The 24,605-nt window shown below is 51.9% G+C and overlaps 2 protein-coding genes across 2 annotated transcripts; one reads left to right on the forward strand and one right to left on the reverse strand.

Moving 5' to 3' along the window:
• Positions 1-429: 429 nt before the first annotated feature.
• On the reverse strand, positions 430-7,411 carry Ntn5 (netrin 5; the record flags this gene model as incomplete). Its single annotated transcript, XM_032895141.1, has 6 exons — positions 430-836; positions 2,477-2,557; positions 2,950-3,003; positions 3,438-3,587; positions 3,758-3,946; positions 6,742-7,411. Coding segments are annotated over 6 exons (1,551 nt in total), but the record flags the coding sequence as incomplete, so codon positions are not given.
• A 1,794-nt stretch (positions 7,412-9,205) lies between these two features.
• On the forward strand, positions 9,206-14,893 carry LOC116892133 (galactoside 2-alpha-L-fucosyltransferase 3-like). Its single transcript, XM_032893622.1, is given in 3 exon segments — positions 9,206-9,302; positions 13,496-13,714; positions 13,717-14,893. Coding segments are annotated over 3 exon segments (1,167 nt in total). The 3' UTR covers positions 14,568-14,893.
• The last annotated feature ends 9,712 nt before the right edge of the window (positions 14,894-24,605 follow it).

Here is a 24,605-nt window from a genome sequence, read left to right on the forward strand (position 1 = left end):
TTTCGCAGCCATACCTAGTCTATTGTCTTTTGGCTAATCATCAAACCGCACAAATCTAACTAGAACCCAGTGACTCCACTCGAGTCCTTTCACTTCCAAGTACATTGGCCACTTTCTCCCAGGCAACTTATTTAGAACCTAAGCTTGGCATACCAAGGCCTTTTTCAGTTGCCTTCGAAAGACTCTCCCAACATGGATGGGAGGTCTGTTGACACAATTCCACAAGACACGAGACTTTATTGTGACAAATAACCTTTAAGGCTCACAGGCCAAAGCAGTAACTTCTGGTCCCAAAGGTCGGCTTGCGGCTTCCAGCCTTTTGCTCAATATCCCTCGCGTCCACGTGGCAGAGGCGCATGCGGAGTGGCGTCACGAGCGCTGCTGCTTCTGATTGGCTCTGCTGACTCACACCTTACAGAGTAGCTCACGTTAGTTCCTAGGCCGGGGGCTCTGAGTGGGCGGCAGCAGACCTCGGCAGGCGCCACTGCGCTCCTTCTGTTGCAGCCGACGCAGCGGCCCGGCCCAACGTGGCCTCCAGGGCAGCGCGAGGCCGTGGCGGTTCAGGACGAGGCGCGCCGGGTCAGTGTGGTTCTCCGCAGCTCTGCCCAGGAGGAGGTAGTCAGCGCCAGGGCGCAGGCGCAGGCAGCCGCAGGACAGGTCAGCACGGGGCACCCAGGCCTCCTGGCTGCCGCGGCGCACGGGCCACGCACGCTGCTTGAACACAGCCAGCACGTGCACGGCCAGCCGCCACCATTCGGGTCCTACCGCCTCGGACAACGAGGACAACGACGATGATGCTGAAACCTGTGCGGACTCTGCAACCCGGGCGTGCAGAACTGAGGGAAGACACCGTGTCAGGCAAGTGGGAGGCTGGCCCTGAGGAGTGAGGGCAGGCCTGATGGAGATGACACCACCATGTGGCAGTGGGAAGGGGCAGCCAAGGGCCTAGATCGGTGGTTAGATCGGTGATTCTCAACGTGTGAGTCGCGACCCCCTTGTGGGACTACCGATCTTTTCGCAGTGGCCTCCTTAGACCAGCGGAAAGCACAGATACTTGCATCGCGATTCGTAACAGTAGTAAAATTACAGTTATGAAGTAACAACGACCAGCTCCGAAAAAAAGAAAAGAAAAAAAAAGTAACAACGAGAACAATTTCATGGTTAAGGGGTCACCACATTTGGAAGGTTGACAACCACTGGTCTAGATGTATGAAAGGGAGGCCAGGTTCGAAGTTGGGAAGAACATACGCTGTGGTCTAGGGTGGTGGATGTCAATGGTATGTGAGGTGGGGGGAGTGGAGAAATTCAGGATCATGGTTGTAAGGGCCCTGTGAGTTGCAGAACCTGGGGGTGAGGCTGGGGGTGAGGGTGGGGGTAGTGGGGATAGGGTGTGCCCAAAAATGGAATCAGGAAGAGTATATGAAGCAGGGTTTCAGGGTTGTGGTTAAGAAGGGTGAGGGAAGAGGAGGTTCAGAGTGATGCTCACTAGAGATCAGGGAGAACATTCTAGGAGCTTCAGATAATGCTGGCTGGAACTATTGGAGTCATGTTACTACTAACAGTAGCCTCAAGAGTCCAGGGTTCCTTTTTGGGCAACAAGGTCTCACTAAAATGTTGAGGCTGGTCTAGAACTTACTCTTTAGCCCAAGCAGATATCCAGAACTCATGCAGTCTTTCTGCCTCAGTTTCTTGGGAACTGGAGATTTTGAGCCTGCACCAGCATGCTAAGCTAAGTCCAGAGCATTAGTGTAACAGAGTGAGAAGATTCCCAGCACTGGGGGCCTCAGGAGAGGTGGGTCTTGCCAGAAAGGCTCTGGGGGGTGAAGTGGCGGTCCAAAGAATGAATTGAGTGCTAAGGCCTGAGACTTGACGGATGCCATGCTACCATGAATCAGTGCTGTGGTCGGGGAGGGTCAGGAAGACCTGGGGGCTAGGCTTTGGCTGGCAAGGCAGATCTGTGGGGTCAATGCCCCTGAGAAGAGGGTGGGAGAAGCCCCACCTCACGTGTGACACTTAAGCAAGTGATGATACTGCAGGCAAGGGGGCCCATGCTCCGGGACAGGAGGAGGGGACCAGGAGTGGTTTGTACTTTCTGGCTAGGCCTGGTCCCTGAGATGTGAGAGCTGAGCTCATGGGCCTCAGGATTGGGCGCTGCTGTGCATGGGTGGGGAGGGAGGCAAGGGCTCAGATGTGAGACTGGGGGGAAAACAGCAAATGACAAGGCCTTCGCTTCATCCCCATCCCTCGTCTCCTTCCAGCTCTCAGAGGAGGTAAGGCTAAAGGGCAGGATGCACAGCAAGTGGGAGAGAATGAGGGACAAAAAGGCACAGGAAGCAGGGGCATTCCTCCCACTGTCTCCCACCATTGTCTTCTGTTGTGTCTCATCCTGGTGGAGAGCAGTCCCTTAGGGTCTAACATCCTTTCCCATTTACAGTGAGGATGGGGGAGAGGGCAGGCTTGTTCTCCTCTCACTTACCGTAGTCCTGCTGACAGTACTTCTGAAGGTTCATGTGCACACTGCTGACGGAGACATTGCAGTAGCCTTGACACTGTGGGTCTGGAGAGGGCCATGCTCTCTGCAGTGGGCTCCCACGGTCTGGGTCGCAGCCCATTTCCCCACCCCATTTCCACAGACAGCTGGACTGTCTGCACCCTCAAGAAGGCCTGGAGGCCAGCTATAGTGGCGCATGTCTTTGATCCTTGGGAGGCAAAGGCAGGCCAGTCTCTGAGTTCAAAGCCAGCCTGGTCTACAGACCAAGTTCCACCAGGGCTGCCCAGAAAAACCCTGTCTATAGATAGATAGATAGATAGATAGATAGATAGATAGATAGATAGATAGATAAAATAAAGCAAACCAAAACCAACAGAGATGGGCTTGGTGCCCTCTGGACCCAGTCATCCCACCCTGAACACCCTTTGCTGCTGGGAATGTCTCTGCCAACCTCTTACCCGATCGAGATGCAACAGGAGTAGTAGCAAGGGCGGTTGTTGCTTCTGGAATTCCTGTCAGAGGAGAGGAGAAACGAAATTTTTTTTTTTTTTTTTTTTTTTTTTGGACCTGGGGACCGAACCCAGGACCTTGCGCTTCCTAGGCAAGCGCTCTACCACTGAGCTAAATCCCCAACCCCTTGGAGAAACGCATCTTAAACTCTAGGAATCACCACTAGGAATCCGGGCAAACAACTCTCAAGGGTACAACCATCCTTCATCCTCACCAGGACCCTCCCCTCCCCTCATAAGAACAGGAGTCCAGAACCTCAGCCTTCTTCCCAAGACTGAAGAGTCTGTAGTTCCCAGCCCGAATTCTTGGAGGATTCAGGGTTCATCCATTGCCACCCCAAAACCAAAGCCACACACTTCAGTTGTCCCCTGAGACCTGGACTGTCATTCCCCCCACCCCAGTTCAGGACTGATGGCTTTACGTGCTATAGACTCACGTTGACAGGGCATCCTGGGTGAGCGGCTCTGCTGGTACCCAGGACCACAGCGATTGCATGTCAGGCCCGTGACCCCTAACTTGCAGGAGCACTGGCCACTGGTCTGGTTGCACATCCCTCCTGTTGCTCCAATTGGGTGACACTGGCAGGCTTCATGACAAAGTGAATGAGTTACTTGGGGCCAATAGGCTCCTTACAAAATCCATGTCCCCTTCCCCAAACCTGACATTCTAAATTCCTTCGCTCCCACCTCTGTACCTGCCGTTTCAGAATGCCAGCTTTGCCCTTTCCCTTTTGGCTTGGCTTCAGGCCACACTCACCCCTGCATGCCTTGGGACTAGTGATGGGCTGGCTTGGGTCCCTCCAGAACCCCGGCTGGCAGTAGTGACAGTGCCGCCCGGCTGTGTGGTGGCGGCACCGCTCGCACACACCCCCGCTGCGGCCACCTGACAACCTGAATAGCTCGGAGTTGAACCGGCAGCGCCTGGCATGCTGATTGCAGGAGCATGCTGGGAACAAGACGAGGTCAGAAACGGTCACTCAGGCACGTTAGGGCCAGGTCCGTCTCCCGTCCCCAGCTTTCGTCCTGCCACCCTGTCCTCAGGAAAGGATGGCGCTCTGTGGTTTTAGAGACTGCCTGTGGCTCATTCCTGGGATATCTTAATTCTCACGATAAACTGTGGTATCCCAAGGGTCACCAGTTAGCGGGTGACCCTCCCGAGAGGTCACGGTGCTGAAAGAATGGGCTGGGTTGGGGCAGTCCCTGCCTCTGCCCAAAGGGGACCACTCTGTCCTATAGCTCTGTGCCCTAGACTGCAGGGTAAGGAGGTAAGATGACCGGGTAGCTGGTGCTGGTTCAAACATGGAGAGTCTGACCCTCAATTAGCTTATTTCAGGCAGAGTTAATAAAGCACAGCGCAGTCTGGTGACGTTTCCTAATGACAATGAACCTAATCCTGTGTGCAAAACAGCTTAGGACATTGAAACTCCTTTTAAAGTACAAGTGACATCTTTCGTAAAGATTGAACGGAGAAAAAAGCCCGAGATGTAGGGGAGGATCTGGTGTGGTCTGAGCCACAGGGATAGTGCGAAGGTCACCAAGATATTAAACATGTCCATTCCCAACCTTCTGAGTGGGAACCACGTGACATCTCAAGAGACAACCCCGTGTTTTAAACATTCCTGGCTCCCCTCGTGCTCATCCATGAGCACAAGGACCTCTGTGCCTCCCACACACTGCTTATCAGAAACACTAGGAAACATCATACATCTGTTTGTTTGATCCGGGGGAGAACCAGGTCAGGAAAGATCTCCTTCCTCGGGAAGCCCCGACTGAGCTAGACCTTTCGGTCTTCTTGCTTCTGTTTCCTGAGTGCTGACAGGTAGGAGAGCCTACCATGCCTGGCGGTTCTTGAAAACCACATAAACTGCTGGGCATGGTGGGCACACTTTTAATCCCAGCACTCAAGCGGCAACTCTATGCTATGTAGGCTAGCCTAGTCTATGCTATGTAGGCTAGCCTAGTCTACATAGCAAGTTCCAGGCAGTGACGACTGCATAGTGAGACATTGTCAGAAAGGAAAGGAAGGAAGGAGAGAGAGAGAGAGAGAGAGAGAGAGAGAGAGAGAGAGAAAGCTAAAACAAACAACAGAACCCATCCACATAAATCAAGAGCTCATCCAGCATCCCCAGGCCCGAGGTCCTGTACTTCTACCAGGAATTCCAGAGAGAGGTTAGAGCAGAGGACCCGGTCACTCTCTGAAAGGACTTGACTTAGAGGCTGAGAGCCTGGCCTGTAGCTCCCTGGAGCCGCACCGAGCAGAGGAGTCATGCGGTAAGGGTAGAGGCGGCTCTGTGTTCTTGAGAACATGAGTCCTTTCTTGAGCCCCTGTTGGTCCCTGTCCAGGGAGGCTCTCTGCTGTCTCCCAGAGGTTCGGGTGGTTCTAAGTGGCAGGGTTGCTCCAGTGCCTCTGTGCATATGCAGACTTTAGCTCCTTTCTGACCCAGAGTAGGGTAATGGCTTTGCCTCACGTCAGCTTCTCAAGCAACATGGCGGACAGAGGACAGTCAAGCTACCTCTCTGTAAAGCCCCAGGAATGTGTCACTGCCTCTCATCCAGGTCCCCAGGGCCACATTTCTCTTAGCTGTGGTCATACTCATGGATACAGCCTCCCTAACACCCAAGCCCTGTCCAAGCCCTGCGTGAAGCCTGCCCCAGCATCAGGACAGGTGAGTCTCCCCTGCTGGTCCCTGAGGTAGGGTTGGGGGTGGGGCAGAAGACCAGGACACTGCTTTCCCTGAAAGCTGAGGAATGTGTATCCGTCTGCATCTGTCTGTCAGTAGATCGATTGTCCACGGGCCTGAAGGTATTCAGGCCTCCTTCTGAGGTCATAGACAGAGGTGGGAATGGAGCCGATAGTGTGGCTAGAGGAAGAGAGGCCAGAGCGCGCTCTGGGGGTGGCTGCATCTAGGAAGACAAACCCCTAAGAATCACCTCAGCTCTGTGTTCTTTCTACCTGGCAACGTCATCATAGTGGGTGCTCAGTGGAGGGGCAGAGCTCTGCTCCCAGGGCTCCAGCTCACTGGCTTCTCTGTAGCCTTAGGGACAGTGTCACTGTCCACACTTTATTGAATAAGAAAACAGGCACAGAGAGATCAGATCCCTTGCCTGAGACCACATAACTGTGAGCAGAGGAGCTGAAACTGGGCCAGGCCATCTGCTGAAGCTGCTCATAATTGTGTTTGGGGTCGCCTAGTATGGCAGCACCTACTGGGAGCTGGGCAGATGGTCATAGCAGGTCACGCAATGTGGCTTTGTGTTAGTGAATGATGGCTGCAGTCTCCTCATCCAGACAGTAGGTGGTCCATCAGAATGTTTCTTCATTTACTCTCCCCTGTGCCGTGTCTCCCGGGAGTCAGGAAGTATGTCTGCCTATCCCCTTGCCCAAACCCAGTGCTATACCAGACGCTGGGATATGATCTGCCCAGGACTTCATTGGTGTGCCCACTGGTTAAAACTGGTGGGTCAAGGTCCCTGACAGAGGGCTCTCTCTCTCTCTCTCTCTCTCTCTCTTCTCTCTCTCTCTCTGTTTCTGTGTGTGTGTGTGTGTGTTTCTGTGTGTGTCTGTGTGTCTGGCAAACAAAGAGAACCAGGCTACAGCACAGTGTGACAGCAAGCAACTAAAAGCATTTCTGAAGGGAAGAGAGCACGCCGCATGCTTTGGAACAAGGGGCTAATGTGTGTTGGCATGTTTCCCAGGGGTCCAAGTGGTGGCAAGGATTGGGGGCAAGACCCACGACTTACGCAAGCACGGGTGAGGGTGCTGGGGTGTGGCAGGTCTCCAGGGCCAGTCTCGATGGGATGGGCGACAGCTCTCACACCCTGGGCCAGTGGTGTGGTGGCGGCAGCGGCAGCGTGGGGGCTGGGCCCGAGCAGCACAGCGGGCAGCATGGCCATGGCACTGGCAGCGGCCTCTTACTCCAGTGGTCACCAGCCCTGCTTTCCCCCCGAGCTCCACACGGAGGTAGCTGGCCACTATCCTGGTCTTGGGGCCTGGTGGGGAGTGAAAGGTTACCTTCTTGGGACCCCCCAAAACCCCAGGCCAGGCAGGCCTGCGCCATAGTGGCCTCCAGGGGCCTCCAATGGCCCAGGCAGCAGAAAGAACCAGGGCTGGAGGTCCTGCAGTGCAGAAACGCAGGGTGACAGACGTCAAGAGGAAGGAGCCGTCCAGGTCCAGGGTCAGAGTGCCATTGCAGACAGGGTCAGGGCTGTCTGCAGGAAGAGCACAGGTCTGAGAGCAGGGGGCTGCTGCCTTGCCAACCAACTGGGTCACTGGTGGGAGGCAAAAGCGAGGACGCCCTCCTGGGTCATAACATGGGTCTGAGGTGGCCTGGCTAAGGAGGAGCAAGAGGCTGAGGGCAACGAGCACGGTCACAGCAGAGCCGGCACCTGTAGACAGAGGTGGCAGATGGGATCAGTCGGTCTCCACCCTGCTGAGGATTCTTGTGGACCCTGCATTCCTCCCAGTCCTTCCTGAGCCCCCTCCCCAGCTGCCCTGAAGCGAGGAAAATAGTTCCATCTGGGGAGAATTACTGTTTATATAACCCACAGGGAAAGAACGCAAGCAAAATCGAGAATTTTGCCTGAACTAATCCAGAGCTTAACACCCCAAAGTTATCCATCAGTGTCGAGGGGTAGAGGCCCCGGGGAGAGGGTGAGGGTAGATGAGGAGCCAGCACGGCCAACAGATGTGAAAGCCTAGGAGAGCAAGTCAAGGAGGAGATGGGGAGCCTGGCTGAGGGAAGAAACTGAAGAGGAGCAGAGACCAACGGAGGCCCCAGGGGAAGCCAGAGGGCTCGGGAGGGTGGAGGAAGTCTGGGATGGATGGCATGAAGCTAGGAGCTTCTGGGGCTGGGAGGGAAGAGCAGGTAGGCTCAGAGACACTCACGACACCCAAGCACTAGACAGGAAGCAACAGCCTTTGCCCACGTGGGTCAGAGTGGAAACCTTTCCCACATGGGGCTCTAACCCTGTTCTCCACACCCGGGGCACGGAGGAGGATTATTGCCAAAGTGTGGACTTTCTGCCACCTACCCCAACCCTCCATCCTTAACCCTTTCCCCTCCAGGCGTATAGCCAGAAAACAGAGCTGAGGGGAGGTCGTGGTGAGGGAGCTGGAAACAACAATGCCTTGGAGTTGAAGAGCAGACCCCTCAGGTACTGGGAAGGCAGAGCCTGGCCTGCCTTTACCGCTCAGGGTGTTGGGACCCTGCACTTGCATTTCTGGGACTTGCTGGGAGGTGGCCCCACTTGCTACCCCAAATCTCAGACCTAGATCCAAATCCCTACAGTCTCCACAGCGCTCAGGCCCCCGGAGCAGATGGGGGAGCTGATGCTGGAGTATAGATAATATGAGAGGAAAGAAAGAAAGCAGGAGGTGACATAAGGTGTGTGCCCGATGCCAAGACACTTAGAAACCAGAAATCCAGAGCCCAGGGAGTGTTAGAAGCCACAGGACTAAGGCTCTCAATTTCCCCTTCATAGCACTGGGATTTTGGGACCTCCTGAGCCCCCTGCATGTGCCCTTAGCTCTGAACTTCACAGCCCTGTGTTCCACTCACATTTCCCATGCAGGGTGCCTGCCTCACCCAATTCATGGGCCTGGTCCCTGCCCCCAAGAGTCTGGAGCCATTATGCACCCATAACGTAGCATTAACGAACCCCCCCACCTCCAGCCCCAGCCCCAGCCACTCCTGTAAACACATTTCTTGCTTAGGTAATTTCAAGGTCCCACCTTCCGGCTCTAAACACTGTGAAGCACAAGGCTGTAAGTTCTCTGTGTCCTTGGGGGGCCGGCGGGAACTGGCCCCTGCCCATTTGGGCCTACAGCCTTCCTACATCTCAGCAGCAGGCCCAGCCAAAGTCGGTAGCTCATAGCCTTGCTGGGCCAGTGGGGACATAAGGGACTCCCCTGCCTGCCCGAGTCGGCATGCACCTCCTACCTGGCTGTTAGGGCCCAGCCATTGGTCAAACCTGCCTGAAGGCGAGAAGAGTGTCCTGTAGTCTGCCATCCCCACCCTCTTCTGTAGCCGCAGCACTTGGTAGGCTCTCAGGAGGAATGAGAGTGGCTGTCCTCAGGCCCAGGCCAGTGGGGGTTCTGGGCGGGAGCTGAAAACAGAGCCCGCAGAATCCCACACTACCTCCCGCCTGCCCGCCCCAAACCCTAGCCAGCAGCAGCCATGCCTTCCCACAGAGGCCCCTGCCAGCCATGCCACCCGAGACTGCGTGGGACAGGAGCACTGTCGCCCCCAACAGGCTTGCAGCCTGGTGGTCCCGGACAAACTGGCCTAGAAGGATCCAAGCAGGTAGGGGTACAGCTGCCGCTGGGGGTCCTGGGATGGGGGGCCCAGCCTGTTCCCACTTGCTCCACTTCCTCCTACCTTAAGAATTTAGCTTGCCAGCCCCTGCTTCTGGCTGACCCCAAGCCAGCCAGCCCCTCCCCATCCTTCCAAGCTCCTGCCACGAGTGAGTGTGTTAATTCAGTGTTAAGGTCAGTTGCTTTCAAGCTCTAAAATTCCAAGCCTCCCGACCAGCTGCAGGGGAAACCAGAGGCCAGTGCTGTCTGCAAGGAGGGCAACGGAGAATACTTAAAGCCTGGTTGAACTTGGGGAGGAAAAGAAGGTAGCCAAGGCCAAAGGCAGCTCCCCCAACCCCCTCCGCCCACCAGTGATTGGTGGTTAAGGCCCCAGGGCTTTTAGCCTGAAACGCTTACCCAACTGTTGTATTCTGAACATCTGAGTGTTATGGCTTCCCTCTGAGCAAGGCAAGAGTATGTGGGGTTTGTCCTTGAGCACCCGTCCCATTTATAGCTACCATCTTGCCAGTGTGTAGAACTGGCCCAGGACAAGACTCAAGGACCTTGTTGCCCTGGGAATAAGAGATCCCTCTAGACTGCCAGGTGACCCTCGAGGCTAGGATCTTAGAGGAGCAAGGACAGGGACGAATGAGAGCTACAAGACCCATGGAGGCAGGAGGAGTAAGCTTTAAGAGAAGGTTCAGGCCAGCAGACCTCACATCGGAGAACCATGTCCCAGCAAGGGCTGTGTGAGCATTAGGGTGACACATGGGGTTCGTGGATCCAGCAAGTCTTCCCAGGTCTCTGCTCTAGCCTCAGCACCATCAGGCTACCGTCAGACAGAGGCGGGAAGCTGGTCTGTTCTGTAGCTGGTTGGGAGTGACTTGCTGTGGAGCAGGGACAGGTGGGCTTTGGAAGGGTGGCTGCTGGGACACCCAGAGAGGGTCTGGGTCTGCTGTAGGACACTGCCTGCCCAGCATCACAAGTCCCTAAATTGTTTCCGAGGAACCTCTCTTCCTTACTTTGTTTTGGGCGTCTGGACTACCCCCAGAAGGCATCCACTGTGGGACTGCAAGCCGTCCAGGGAATGGCTGGTCCTCAGTTCAGAGGTGGATGTGTTCCCCAAGTATCGAGACCTTAACCCTCACAGGACCTGGCTTCAGGAGCGCTCAAGCCTCTGCTCTCCACAGTAACTGGTGGAGGGTCTCTGTCAGCAGCCTCAGTTTGGAAAGGAGGTGGGTAGCACAGCCACCACCCTTGCTGTGGAACAGCCTCTAGAGGGCACTCTCGGCATAGCCTGATGAAGTCTGGGCTTCTCCTCAGGATGGCAGCAGTAGGGCGCGTCCCAAAGCAGCTGTGTCCACTCCCTCTCCTGAAGCTGCACACTGCCTTGAACCCTTTCTCCTCTCTGGCCCAGGTTGTCTGGCCCAGCTCTCCTCCATGGTGCTCTGGCTGGGCTGGGCTGGGCTATCTGCTTCGAGTCGGGTGGAGAGCCAGGAGACAAGAGAGAAAATGACTGGGATGAAATGAGAGAAAATGAGCTGGGGTGGGGGAGAGGATGGATTTGCTTTTCAGCAAGTGAAGCAGAGCCAGGAGGTGTATTTCTGTCAGACCTGGTGTGTGTGTGATGTCCTGTGTGTGATCAGAGCTGGGCCTGACCTTTCTGGGAACCTGAGTTAAACTTGAATGTCCAGACTTCCAGAAATGATCCGGTTACTAATAAAGTTAGGCTCTGGGATACAGGAGTGGCGGAGCTGCCTGCCCGACACTGAGGCTTGTCCAGAGAGTAAGCAGGAGCGAGCAGATGTCAGGAGGGTGGAGCAGAGGTGACACAGCCCATGGTGAGGTCCTACCTCCCATACTAATCCATCAGGAAAGTGCCCCCGTAAGCTTCTCTACAGGCCATCTGAAGGTGTCTGCTCAGCCGCAAAGGTCCCAGGTAACTTGTGTCAAGTTGATGAGAAGAACTCACCAGCATAGCTGAGTTGCCCGGCGGTGCCAAGGCAGAGCCTGCAGGCTAAACACGTGGTCTCCTCAGTGAGGGCCCACTGCACTCTGCCCACCACAGCCAGTCAACAGCAAAGAAAAGCAGATGGAGAAATGGAACTCTAACTGCTGGTGGTTCCTGAAAGCAGCAACCACAGGGCCACAATCAACCCAGCAATGCCCCCCCCAGACAGGTGCTCAAGGGAACCAAAGAGCATCCACGTGGATACCTTGTGAATCATGACAACAGTGTCCATCACAGGTGGGAAATGAAAATAACCCATACGAGGTGGTGGTGACAGCCAAAGACCAATGCTGTACACGTCTACTCACTAACCAAGTGGCTCAGCAAGCCATGGGGACAAAACCAGCTTAGCTAAATAAGGTAGCCGGTGGGACACGAGCCAGGGTTGTAGACCCACAGTCTTTGGGATGAGGCGGGTATTAGGCAGCTCTGAGCGCACTAGAAGCCACACTAGTGGAACTAGGGGAACACTGACCTGGGTGGATTCTTAGGTATGCAAATTCTATCCCAGCGAAGTGAGGCTAAACACAGACCTACATGTAAAGGCCGAATGATAAGGCCTAACTACATTATAGAATGCTTCAGAAACAGGAAGTTGGCACTGCCCATCCCCCGAGCCCTGGCCCAGGAGCAGGTGCTTGCCTCACTTGCTATATTTGACTGATCTTGGCAGGCACAGGTCTACCCAGAGCTGCAGAGTCAGGAACTCTGCATAGCCTGACTCTGACACAGACAATGAGAGAACGCAGTGCTCATGGGTGCTACTGCCAGTCTCATCTTATCTCACAGGAGAAGAAACCGAGGCAGAGATTAAGCTGAACACTGAGCCCGAGCCCACAGAAAGCAAAACCACATACGGCACGTCTGGTCTGTGCAGTCACAGCCTGCTCCGGCCTCTGTAATGCCCACGTGGAGAATTCCCTCTGCCCCTCCCGTGTCATCCTAGCCCACTAGCAGCTGGCATGTAGTAGAAGCAATCATTCCTTGTGGGCTGGGCATGACGGGAAGATATTAGAAGCACAGCCATTAGGGGTGTGGGTATACTGCAGGGCCACCGTGGCCCTGAAACCGGAGACTGTGCACAGCCCTGGACGCTTCCCACGTCCATAATTCCTGTAGAGCTTATGAGTCCCACACAGTAAGAAACAGTGCAAGCAGGGTAACCGTAACAGTGCTGCACCAAGAGCTCTGTGGGTGGGAGTGTGCGCACCCCGTACCTGATGTACCCTCAGAGTTGCTCTGTTTGTGTTTTCTCAAGGCAGGGTTTCTCTGTGGAGCTCGGGCCATCCTAGAACTCTCTCTGACTGGCCTCTGACTCAGAGATCCACCTGTTTCTGCCTCCCAAGTGCTGGGATTAAAGGATTAAAGGATTAAACCACTGCTCAGGCCCCTGTTAGTCGTTTTATTTAAAGGAGCCTTTTATAGAGCCTCTCTGACAGATCAAATCTCCGTGATTATTATTCTTGCCCTTTGGAGCCATTATGAAGTGAGGTAAGGGTTACTTGAGCATAGCACTGCAAATCTCTTCAGAGGAAAGTCAACTTTCAGGAGCTGATTGTCCCCTGCCACTTTGTGGCATCTAAGCAGTGAGCACAGGACATCAGGGCTGCCTGGAGGCCTCTACTGGCTGAGTCATCTTGCTAGCGCTAGCCGGAGCACAATGGGCCGGATAACAGCTAAGTGACCCAGGCATGCAGAGCACTGGGCCTGGTACCCTGGACAAGGATGGGTCACCAGAGCTGGGGGCGGGGTGGGGCAGGGTGGGCGGTAAAAGAGTTCATCACCCTCAGCATAAAACTTAGAACTTACAGGTAATTTACTTCTGGAAATTTCCACTTATATTTTCAAGCCGCACTTGACCCTGAGTAATTGAAACTCTAGGTCAGACTGTGAATGATGAGGGGCTTCTGTATCACACCAGATTTCCATGTCCTCCCTGAAGTAACTGTTGGATCATACAGTGGCTGCAGTCAGGTAAGAGATGGCGATCCGGTTGTTTTCAGTGATTACGCCTAGTCGTGCTCATTGAACAGAAGATGAAAAGATTCAGAGAGGTACAGTGAGACCCAACACACTGCTAGGAAAGGGTGGGGCTGGCCTCAGAGCCAGGCAGAAACACTTCCTGAATGACTGCTGGATAAGAGACTCCCACCCCCTACTCCGACCCTCCTGACTCCAGTCTTCTCTTACAGCTCTCCAAGGACTCAAGGCCATCTGCCCACCTCTCTCCACCTTTTACCTCCTCTTTGTGATCTTCGTGTTGTCTACCATTTTCCACTGCCACCGGCGCCTCAGTCTGGTGCCTGCCCCCTGGGCCTCGTCAGCCCTTGTGGTCTTATCCCCAAGACACCTGCCCCGGGAAGGCATGTTCACCATCAATGTCAGAGGCCGGCTGGGGAACCAGATGGGCGAATCGCCACATTGTTTGCACTGGCCAGGATGAATGGACGGCTTGCGTTCATCCCCGCATCCATGCACAGCACTCTAGCGCCCATCTTCAGGATCAGCCTCCCGGTGTTACACAGCGACACGGCCAGAAGGATACCGTGGCAGAAATACCATCTCAACGACTGGATGGAGGAGCGTTACCGCCACATTCCGGGACACTATGTGCGCTTCACGGGCTACCCGTGCTCCTGGACCTTCTACCACCACCTGCGCCCGGAGATCCTGAAGGAGTTCACCCTGCATGACCACGTGCGGGAGGAGGCCCAGGCCTTCCTGCGTGGTCTGCGGGTGAATGGGAGCCAGCCGAGTACTTTTGTGGCTGTCCATGTGCGTCGAGGGGACTATGTGCATGTCATGCCCAAGGTGTGGAAGGGCGTGGTGGCTGACCGGGGTTACCTGGAAAAGGCCCTGGATATGTTCCGGGCACGCTATTCATCTCCAGTCTTCGTGGTCACCAGTGATGACATGTCCTGGTGCCGGAAGAGCATCATTGCTTCCCGAGGGGACGTGGCATTTGCTGGCAATGGCCTTCGAGGATCGCCTGCCAAGGACATTGCATTACTCATGCAGTGCAACCACACCGTCATCACCTTGGGTACCTTTGGTATCTGGGCTGCCTATCTCACAGGTGGGGATACTGTTTACCTGGCTAACTTTACCCAGCCCAGCTCCCCTTTCCATAAGGTTTTCAAGCCAGAAGCAGCTTATCTGCCTGAGTGGGTGGGCATTGCTGCTGATCTGGGACACCCAAACAGAGGAGCCCCTGGCCATGCCTCAGCCAGAGCCCCCAAGAGTCACCGGAGGACCTTGCTGTAGTACACATGCTCAGAGGGGCGGGCGGGGGGAGGGTATGTTGTCCTTGTGCTCGTGCTTGGGACCTCACAGGGATTCCCAGTTCTGTTTTGCATGCTTCTCAGCTGAGTGATTGCAGGTCAATGATGTCACCTCACTGCCTTCCTGAAACTCTGAGCACAGCCTGGACTTAGCTCAGCAGCAACAGCACAGGTACTTTGAGCTCCTCCATGCCCACACTGTTAGCCGCCATAGGCCTAACATTGGCTGCATCTGGAGTGCTGTGTCACGGAGGCCAGTGTGTAGTTAGGGTTTCTGTGGCTCTGATAAAACACCGTGGCCATGGACAAGTTGAGGAGTGAAGAGCCTACTTCAGCTCACACTTCCACATCACAGCACATCACTGAGGGAAGTCACGGCAGGAACCTGGAGACAGGAGCTGGTACGGGGGCTACGGAGGGGTGCTGCTTACTGGCTTGCTCTTTGTGCCTTGCTCAGCCTGCTGCCTCAGACCACCCAGAGGGTGTAGGAGGACATTTCCAGGACACTTTCCTGGAGCACAAAGCCTCTGAGGCTATCTCAGCCCCGGCTGGGGACTTGGTTACTGTTCCCTGCTCTGGTCTCCTCAGGTGTGATGGGACACAGAGGCTCTTTAGGAGGTGAGCAGATGGCAGTGGGAACCGTGAGATGAAGGGCGCCCTGCCCAGCTTCGTGTTTGCTCGGCCTTGCTTGAACAAAGATACAAACGGCCTTTTCTTTGCAAAAGCCCCAGGAAAGGCTGGTAATATGCCAGTGGCAATAAATGGCACATCCATCAGCAAATATTTACTCAGCTCTTGAGTGGGTTGAAGATGCCCCAGTCCCTCAACAGTGGCGAGGAGGAGGAAGCCAAGTAAGCAGACACTCACTGCCTAGGCTAAAGGTGGCCTAGCCCGTAGCGTCTGCTCCTCAGACTCTCGGGTGATATGAAATAACGTCACCATGACTGTGACTGGTTAGGATGGGGAGGTCCTTGACACATTGGAGCTAGTGACTACAGACGCACACACACAAAAGGTGACATAATGGCAGAGTGGAGACCGAGTTCTAAGAGTAGGCAATGTTCTGCAGCCCTGACTACCCCATTGGCCTTGCCCCATCCCATCACACAGGCACTAAGGGAAAACACAGTGGAGAACACACCGCATGAATGACAGGCGCACAGCGCAAACACCTATTGTGCTCTGGCTGACAGGCTGGGTACGTCTGCCGTGTGTTTAGCTCTTAGAGGCCTTGGCTTCCATTCTCAGTAATACGCACACAGACACAGACACACACACAGACACAGACACACACACACACACACAGACACACACACACACACACACACAAAGTTAATTTCCTGTTGACCTTGGCAGAAGTTTTTCAATCAGTGTGTGAGTCAAGTGATAGGGGAATATTGGGGTGAGTCAGGCAGGGTGTGATCCTCACTATACCGGGAAGCAGTCAGAGCCTGACAAGAAATGCCAAGGACCCAAGAACTTTTGCTTATGTGTAAGTGACCTCAATCTTTGTGCCCATGCACTCAGGATTGTGAGCCTTCTGGAAGAAAGATGCCCACCTCTCACTGCATCTGAGAAAGTACCTGATGGCTCAGCCCAAGTGAGCTCAATCAGAAGTAGGCTCATGACTGAACAGCCCTCTCCACCCTCCTCAGCCGGAGAGCAGAGGCTGTGGCTGGATCGATCCTGAGTTGTGCTGCGCAGTACACAAGCTCTGCATACCAGCTGTCGCGTCCGGCTGCACCCTTCTTAGCTGTGTGCTTCTGGGAAAATGGCTGCACTTAGGAGCATGGATATGACCCAGGCAAAGAGACATGAATTAGATGCTCCAGTAGAGCAGATTCATAGGGGCAGAAAGGTCTGTGGGCTTCGAGCAGGTCAGGCAGGAGTTGTTTCTTGGGCACAGGGTTTTGGTTTTTATAAGACGGTTCTAGAGGGCTGGTTGGACCACGGTGTGAACACCACCCCCAGTGAATGGCATGCTTAAAAAATGTCCCAGAACACCAGACCTGGTGGAACATGCCTACACTCTCAGCAACTGGTCAGAAGAAGCGGGAAGATGGCCAAGAATTCAGGGACTAAAAAGTGAGACCCCTGGGCCAGTGAGACTACTCCGTGGGAAAAGATGCTTGCCACTAAGCTTATCAACCTGAGCTTAATTCCCTGGGGTCCATTCGACAACAGAACTGGGGCTTTTCCTGTGGCCTCCACTCACATACTTTGTGAGGCATGCACATGCACATGTGCACAGACACACACACACACACACACACACACACACACACACACACACACACACACACACTGGTTCAAGAAAAGAATGGCTAAGATTTGCAACAATCAGAAACTACAGACTGGCCCAGAGTTTGACTCCCACTTCACTGTTACTGACTTAGGCGGGTAACAAATCTCTCTGGGCCTCAGCTTCCTTCTCTGTCTAGTGTTAGAATTTTTTTTTAGTGCTTTTATTCAAGGTACAGTGTAGGTATGGAACAGTTCTGGAGAAAGAATTGCAGGACTATGGTCTCTGGAGAAGTCTCCAGAGGCACCAGGAGCAGGGGAACAGGGTATCGAGAGTGAACGAGTTAGCTTTCCCTCCCTCCCTGTGTTCTCAGCTTCTCAGTGGCCTTCAGTGGCTTCCCTGCCTTGATGCCTAGAGAGGGCACAGGCAGTGAGTAGCTCACATCACTGGGATCTGGGGTGAAGGAATGGCAAACACATTTCCAAAAGAAAACTAAGCCCTGGCTTCCATGTCTGTGCCAGGTTGGGGCTTCTAGGCTGCGCTGGGGACGCAGTGGGTTCCTAGGAGCCAGAATCTGGAGGGAGGAGCCAGATTTGGGAACAGAGCTTTCAGCAGGAAGATGCCAAGGGTCGACCTCGAGGAATCAAAGCTAGGCAGGGCCTGAGACTTTGAGAGACCTAGGAAGGCTCCTGGGGGCCACAGGAGCCATGGGGATGCATGATAGAGGGAGGACAGGGAAGGCGCTTGGGTCCAGGTGGGAGATGAGGCCAGGAGATCCCAGGTGGGACCTGGGACAGATCAGGTGATAAAAGATACGCTGTTGGGGCCGGACTCAAATTTACCCAGACCCAGCAATAACTCAGGGTGGCTTAGAACCAAGGCTTTCATTTCCAGGAGCTCCAATACCCTTCCCTGGCCTTGGCAGGCATCTTCACACTCATGCGCGCAGACCCACACGTGTACACACACCTAAAATCTATAAAAAGTTATTTTTATCATACATACTTTTCCTGAGATGAAATTCACATATTATAAAGTTCATTACCTTGAAATGCTAAGTACAGCCATTTCTATTACATTCATATTAGGCAAACATTATTTTCAAGTTCTAGAACTTTGCCATTTTACACATCCCAAGGAAACCTGCAGGTCTTCCCTCCCTGCTCCTCTCTGCCCTTGCACCGAGATATGTTTCTATGGGTTTGCCTGGCTGGGATTTCTGCTTCAGTGGAATCAGACAATAGCATCTTTTTGTGTCAGACTCTGTTCAAGGTTCATCACCCAGGAGTGCATGTGTTTCACGTCCTTGTATTGCACAGTATCCGATGGTCATGTGCAAAACCACAGTACCACCCACACTCGTTATTACCAGGTCATTACACATAGAGGTGGAATGGGTACGGTGCTGTGTCCTGGGAAGCAGAGTCATCAGGCTCCCCCATTCAACAAAGACAAGAGAAAGCACACAAGCTGGGCACTGTGTTTCCTAAATCAGAGGTCCCTGGCACTGCTCCCATGACACCTAGCACACAACAAATGCTATTGAGTGACCAGAGGAGCCACTCAAGGAAGCAGAGGCTGAGGACGGTGTGACCTGTGGGCAGAGAGAGTGACAGAGCTGTCCCTCCCCTTCTGTGAGCCTTTGTCTGGGGCCTGAGAACAGAGCCCCAGCTGGGGCACTTGGCATCAGCATTGTGGTGTTGGAAGCTGTGGTTTAATCATAACCAAGATCTACAGGAAATGTTACACGGCCCAATCTGATCCCAGTACTTTAGAGACAGGCAGGAGGACTCCAAGTCTAAGGTCAGCCTGGACTCCCTAAGGTGATTACAGAGGACTACGCTATTACATATATAATGTGATATGTATGTAATACATATGGGATATGTATTTGTCTGAGATGTACATATACTCATATCCCAAACCAAGGAGTCTGAGGTGGTTCCGTGCCCTGGTTAGTATCTGCATCCTGGTTATTGTCTCTCTCACACCAAGGCAGCTCCAGGTTGTTTAGCTCTGCCCTCAGGCTCCTTTTTGTTTTCATGTTTTTTTAGAGACAGGGTTTCTCTGTGTAGCCCTGGCTGTCTAAGAACTTGTTCTGTATACCTAGCTGTTCTTGAGCTCAGAGTTCTGCCTCTGAGAGCTGGGATTAAATGCATGGGCCATGCCTGGCATGTCCTTGGGCTCCTTAGATACTCTGTGCAGCTCTTGTCCCTCCCATGTTCTCTGATCCGAGGTCTGTGGTTTTGGGTGAGCCACACAGGGTGTGCTCCTAAAGTCAGACGTGGCTGACAGGTTCCATGTCTGTGGAGAAGCATTTCTTGGTGTTTACCAGCTCAGCCCTGGTTTGAACACAGAAGAACAAAAGGGGTTGGACAAGAACTCTAAACCAGAGCATTGGCCCATGGGGCACAGTGGGTCATTTTGTTTTCATAACCCTAACCAAGCATTCTGGTGGATGGAAGCAGGATGCCCAACACCACACCATAGGCACATATTTTCTCAACCAACTTTTTTTTTTTTCTTTTTTTTTTTGGATGGGGACTAACCCAGGGGCCTTGTGCTTATGCTAGGCAGTGCCCTACCACTGAAAAATCCCCAACCCCTCAACCAACTTTTAATAAGGTTCAACCTCCCTCTAGCCTACCACCTACCAAAAGGTAGTGGAAAAGAAAAGTTATTAGGGGGTTGGGGATTTAGCTCAGTGGTAGAGCTGCCTTTGGGAAGGCCCTGGGTTGTCCCCAAAAAAAAAAAAAAAAAAACAAAAAAACCAGTTTAGAAATAGTTCTTTGGGGGCAATTCCTGTCTTCGTTGTTTGTGGAGGGAAGTTGTGATACTAATGTCCTGTTCCTCAATTGGTTCTTGATTTGTCAGTAAAGAAAGTCGGGGGCCAATTGCTGGGTGGAAGGTACAGGTGGGACTTCCAGGTCCCAGGAAGAAAAGGCAGATGCAAGGAAGGAGGGAGGAGTTTCTGCCATGCTTCGGAGAAAGAAGAATGCAGCAATGGTGTGAAGCCTCAGGGGGAGCTAGAGCCTGAGGCCTCCACTACAGGGGGCTGGCCAAGGATGTTTGGCAGAGGCTAGGTGGGACTAGCCACTGAAGTTTAGGGCAAGTGGAGAGACAGAGGTAATAGATTGTTAAGGGCCCTCATCCAGGCGGGAGATAGTAACACCCAGCAATTGTGCCAAGAAGGCAAATTGTAAAGGAATTAACTGTGTCTTTAATTCATGAATTCCAGGGGCTCAGGTGGGTGGGCGCTCCTGGGGCTAAAGGTGGGCAGAACAAAAGGGAAGACAGGAGGGGCTGGGCTGCTAACAAGGCCAATCCAGGCAAAGGTTGTAGCACATAGAACCACACGCAACAGTTGTTCTCAGTCCAGTCCACTAGCAAAGGCTGAACACAAATCAGCAGCTTCAGTTCAGCCCACTCGGCAGGCACCACACAGGAACCAGCAAGGCAGTTCAATCCAGAAGAAACCCCGAGGCTCACCAACTGACCCAAGTCTACAGAAGCTGCAAGAAGCTGCAGGAACCTCACAGGAAGTTCTTCGGTGAGTTTCTCTCCATTGAGTCACTACAAGCGGAGCTCAGCACTGCAGGGTAAGGCGAACCATGCAAAGTCAACGATGACTAGTGAGGCAGAGCAAAGCAACCCCAAACTCCAGCTCCCGCTGTCTGTGAGGTCATAATTGCATCCCTTCCGAACATCATGTGTCCTAAGCATCCTCTCACATGCGTCTGCTTCAGCAAAACATCGTTCAACATAACTGACTTGCTAAAGAAACAGATGTTTTCACTTCATTACACAGTGAAGAGTTCCAAATCTCGATGGCTTTGCATTTGGGGGTCTTGTTTGTTTTCTTCTGCACAGCCCAGGCAGGCCTTCAACTCCCAGCAATCCTGCCCCTGCCTCCTCACCGGGATTGCAGACAAAACCACCACACCTGGCTTTCCCCGTGCCTTTGAGCAGTCGGTGTATGGCAGCACAAAGCAAACCCTGCTGGTCTCTCAGCCCAGAATCAGGTTTGCACACCTGCTAAGTACCTGTTTCTCTTCTCCGTGACGTGAATGGATGAGGGAAAATGGCCTTTTGTACTTCCACTGCCTCACATTCTGGACTTGGCAGATGTCATGATGTCCACTCACCCTTCCATTGTTCCAAACTGAGGAGCCAGGGTGGAAAGGCAGCTCTGATAAGAACTTTTTATGTTTGGGTTTTATTTGTTTGTTTGCAATGTGGTGGCGTGGACCCGAGGCCTCTGGCATTGTAGGCAGGCACTTTGCAACCGAGCCATGCCTGCTGCCCTATCTTTTAGGTATTACTGTTGTACGTTTACTTTTGAGATTGTTGTGAACGCATGTGTACATGTTCCTGTTTGTGTGTGCACAGGCACATATGGAGCCAGAGCGGTTAACGTTTAGTGTCAGTTGTCAACTGTGTTGGCACAAGTTCAGAGTAATTTTGGAAGACTGCACCTCCATTGGGAAAATGTCCCACCAGATTAGCCTGTGTGCAAACCTGTGGTAAATTTTCTTGATGTAAGAGGGCCCACATCCCTGGGGTGGTGCTGACACTTCTGGGCAGTCAGGCCTGGAGGGCATAAGAAAGCAGGCTGAGCAAGCCATAGGGAGCAAGACAGTCAGCAGCATCCCTCCATGGCCTCTGCTTCCAGGGTCCTGCCTTGAGTTCCTGCCCAAACTGCCCTGGATAACGAACTATAAGCTATAAAGTGAAATACACTCTTTCCTCACCAGCTCGCTTTTGGTTGTGGTAGTTTTCACAGTAATGGCTAGTGTCGGGAGTCATCTAGGAAACACAAGTGACATTCTGGAGATGACACATCGTATTGCATTGTCTGGAATGAATAATTCTGAATTGTAAAGCTTTCAGAAATCTCATCTCAGGATTGATTATTGCAGCTAATATGCCTTTCCTGTCCTTATAAAATTAATCTAACGATCCCTGGGCCTATTGGGCATATTTTCTGCAGATCACCAAAGATGTACTGTCTTGTAGTGATGCTATATAGACAGATGAATTCTTAATTCCTACTAATTACTCTGTAGAATTTCTAAATTTATACTAGTAATTATTGAATCCTTTATAGAAAGGGCAGCGATTAAGGCCCCGCAAAACTTCATGTGTCTCAAGCTAATTGCACTAGGATAGAAATCGAGAGTGTAATGGATTTACAATCAAACATCCCTTTAGGTGAACTGTGAAGCCATTATCTGGTAACTAAAGTTTGTAAAAGGGAATGAAAATTTTATTGTAGGTCCAAGGACAGAAGATAAAATATTGTTTATCTCTACAAAACTTAAATACTAATGAGAAACAAGGATTTGCCTCATGAAAAAAAATACTTAGACTTAAGAGTTATTGTTTTAAACTTTTTTTTTTTCCGGAGCTGGGGACCGAACCCAGGGCCTTGTGCTTGTTAGGCAAGCGCTCTACCACTGAGCTAAATCCCCAGCCCCTGATTTAAACTTTTACTAAACCCGTGGAGCTGGTGGCAGCTAAGGAAGTTTAGTGATAACCAGTCTTACTGGGAACACGTGAGCATCTCTATTGAATTCCTTATTCAATTTATGATTTAATTTATGTCTGAACTTGTTACAAACTTTTGAAAAAAGGTGCTTAGACTACCATGTGGTCATGTGTCCTGAGAAAATACGAGAACCAGGAACAATGACAATAAGAAAGCAGAGAGAGCAGAGGAAGAGCGGGCAAGGTTTTTCTTACCATGAGACAGGATTTCTCTTAGTAGCAGGTTTCTTCCTACTGACAAGAACAGGGCTTTTTCATACGCAATAAAAAGCTGGACTTTTTTTTTCCCTTTCTCTGAGTAATAAAGGTTGGAGTTTAATGTTCATCCAGAATGAGTGAGTTCCTTCTGCACAGGCGCTTGCACAAAGAAACCTGCTCATGGGGTTGGGGGGTGGGGTTGCTCCATCCACCAAACTTTGTGTGTGTGTGTGTGTGTGTGTGTGTGTGTGTGTGTGTGTGTGTGTGTGTGTACACATAAGTATGCATGAATACTTGTGCAATGGATGAGACCAGTGGTTGGGCCCCACAAAAATGTCAGTGTGTTAATGTGTAAGTGAGAATGCAAACAAAAGTGTGAGAGTGCGTATGAAGGGATGTGTGTCTATATATATTTGCTTGTATGAAAGTTTTTTATTCTGTGGGAGTGACTTTCTTTTCCTGGTTCACTAAAAGTTAATTGCTCCAGTCCTCCCTCTCGCCTGGCCAGTGAGAGGCGAGGCTTCCGGGCAAGAGAGATAGGATTAGCAATATCCTTTACCGGATTCCTCGCTGCTTTACAGCCAGTGTTCATAGCCAGGGGGTTATAAAGGAAGAGTTAAGTTTTCCAGCACTATTCAAACAGAATTATAAAGTAGATAAGAAAGATAAAGAGTTAACTTTCCCCAGCACTTAATAACTCACATAACATAATAGTTATAAAATAAAGATACAGTGTTAAAGCACAGAGATAAAACAGAGTTAATAAAGAGTTAAGTCTTCAGTGTTTAATAAAGCACAGAGATTTATAAAGTAAAGATAAAGCACAGAGAGGTAAAAAGAAAAAAGGCAGTTTTCAGCCACAGAATAAACGTGTGTGTGTGTGTGTGTGTGTGTGTGTGTGTGTGTGTGCACATTCCGTACAGTTAGAGAAAGTCGCAGGGCCAGAGATCATCAGTCTTCTGACCTGCATCCGAAGCTGTGTTCCACTTCAACCTATTCCAGCTGGGGCGGTACCCCCCACCCCCGGCAGCCAGTTAGGCTTAGCAGCTGGGCAGTGAGCCCCAAGGATCTTCCCAATTCTGTCTCTGCCCAGCTCTAGGACTGCAAGCACACACTGCCATGCCTGGCTTTTACGTGGGTGCTAAGGACTGAACTAGGCCTCCATGTTTGTGCAGTGAACTCTTTACCAACTGAGCTCTCTCCCCAGGCCGGACTTTCAAAAAAGAAAGATTTATTTTTATTATTTTTAATTATGTGTCTGTCGTGGATATGTGTGTGAGTGCAGATGCACATAGAGGTCTGAGGATTTGGATTCCCTGGAAGCTGGAGTTACAGAGTTGTGGACACCTGAAGTAGGTGCTAGGAATCAAACCCTGGTCCCCTATAAGAGCAATGAGTGCACTTACTGCTCTCCAATCCCTAGTTTTATTATTTTAGGTTACATGTTTGTGTGTATGTTGTGTGCACATGAGTGCAGGTGCCTGTGAGGGCCAGCAGAGGGCACTAGATCCTCTGTATCTGGAGTTACAGTTGGGAGCTGCCCAAGGTAAAAGCTGGTTACTGAACCGTGGTCATGCTCTTATCCCTTGAGCCATCTTTTCGGGCCCTCCAAACATATTTTAAAATTAATTTTTTAGGTTATCATTTAAATAGTTTCATACCTATATATAATTGCATTTGTTCCTGAGAGGTTTTTTGTTTTATTTTTTAATTTTGCTTTGAATTTGGTGTTAATTTTTTTTTTTTTTTTTTTTGTTTTTTTGAGCTAGGGTTTCTCTGTGTATCCCTGGCTGTCCTAGAACTTGCTGTCCATCACCAGGCTAGCCTCAAATCTAGAGATTGTCCTGTGTCTGCTTCCCCAGAGCTGGGATTAAAGGCATATGTCACCACTGCTGGGCTAGTTTTTTGTTGTTTTAAATTTGTTTTGTTTATGTGTATGGAGCTAGAGTTACAGTTAACTCTGAGGCTGCCCTTCCCCACCCCCAACCCACAAAATACATGCTGGGAACTGCATGCAGGTCCTCCGCACGAGCA

Source organism: Rattus rattus, chromosome 2 (assembly GCF_011064425.1).
Source record: "Rattus rattus isolate New Zealand chromosome 2, Rrattus_CSIRO_v1, whole genome shotgun sequence".
NCBI classification, from domain to species: domain Eukaryota; kingdom Metazoa; phylum Chordata; class Mammalia; order Rodentia; family Muridae; genus Rattus; species Rattus rattus.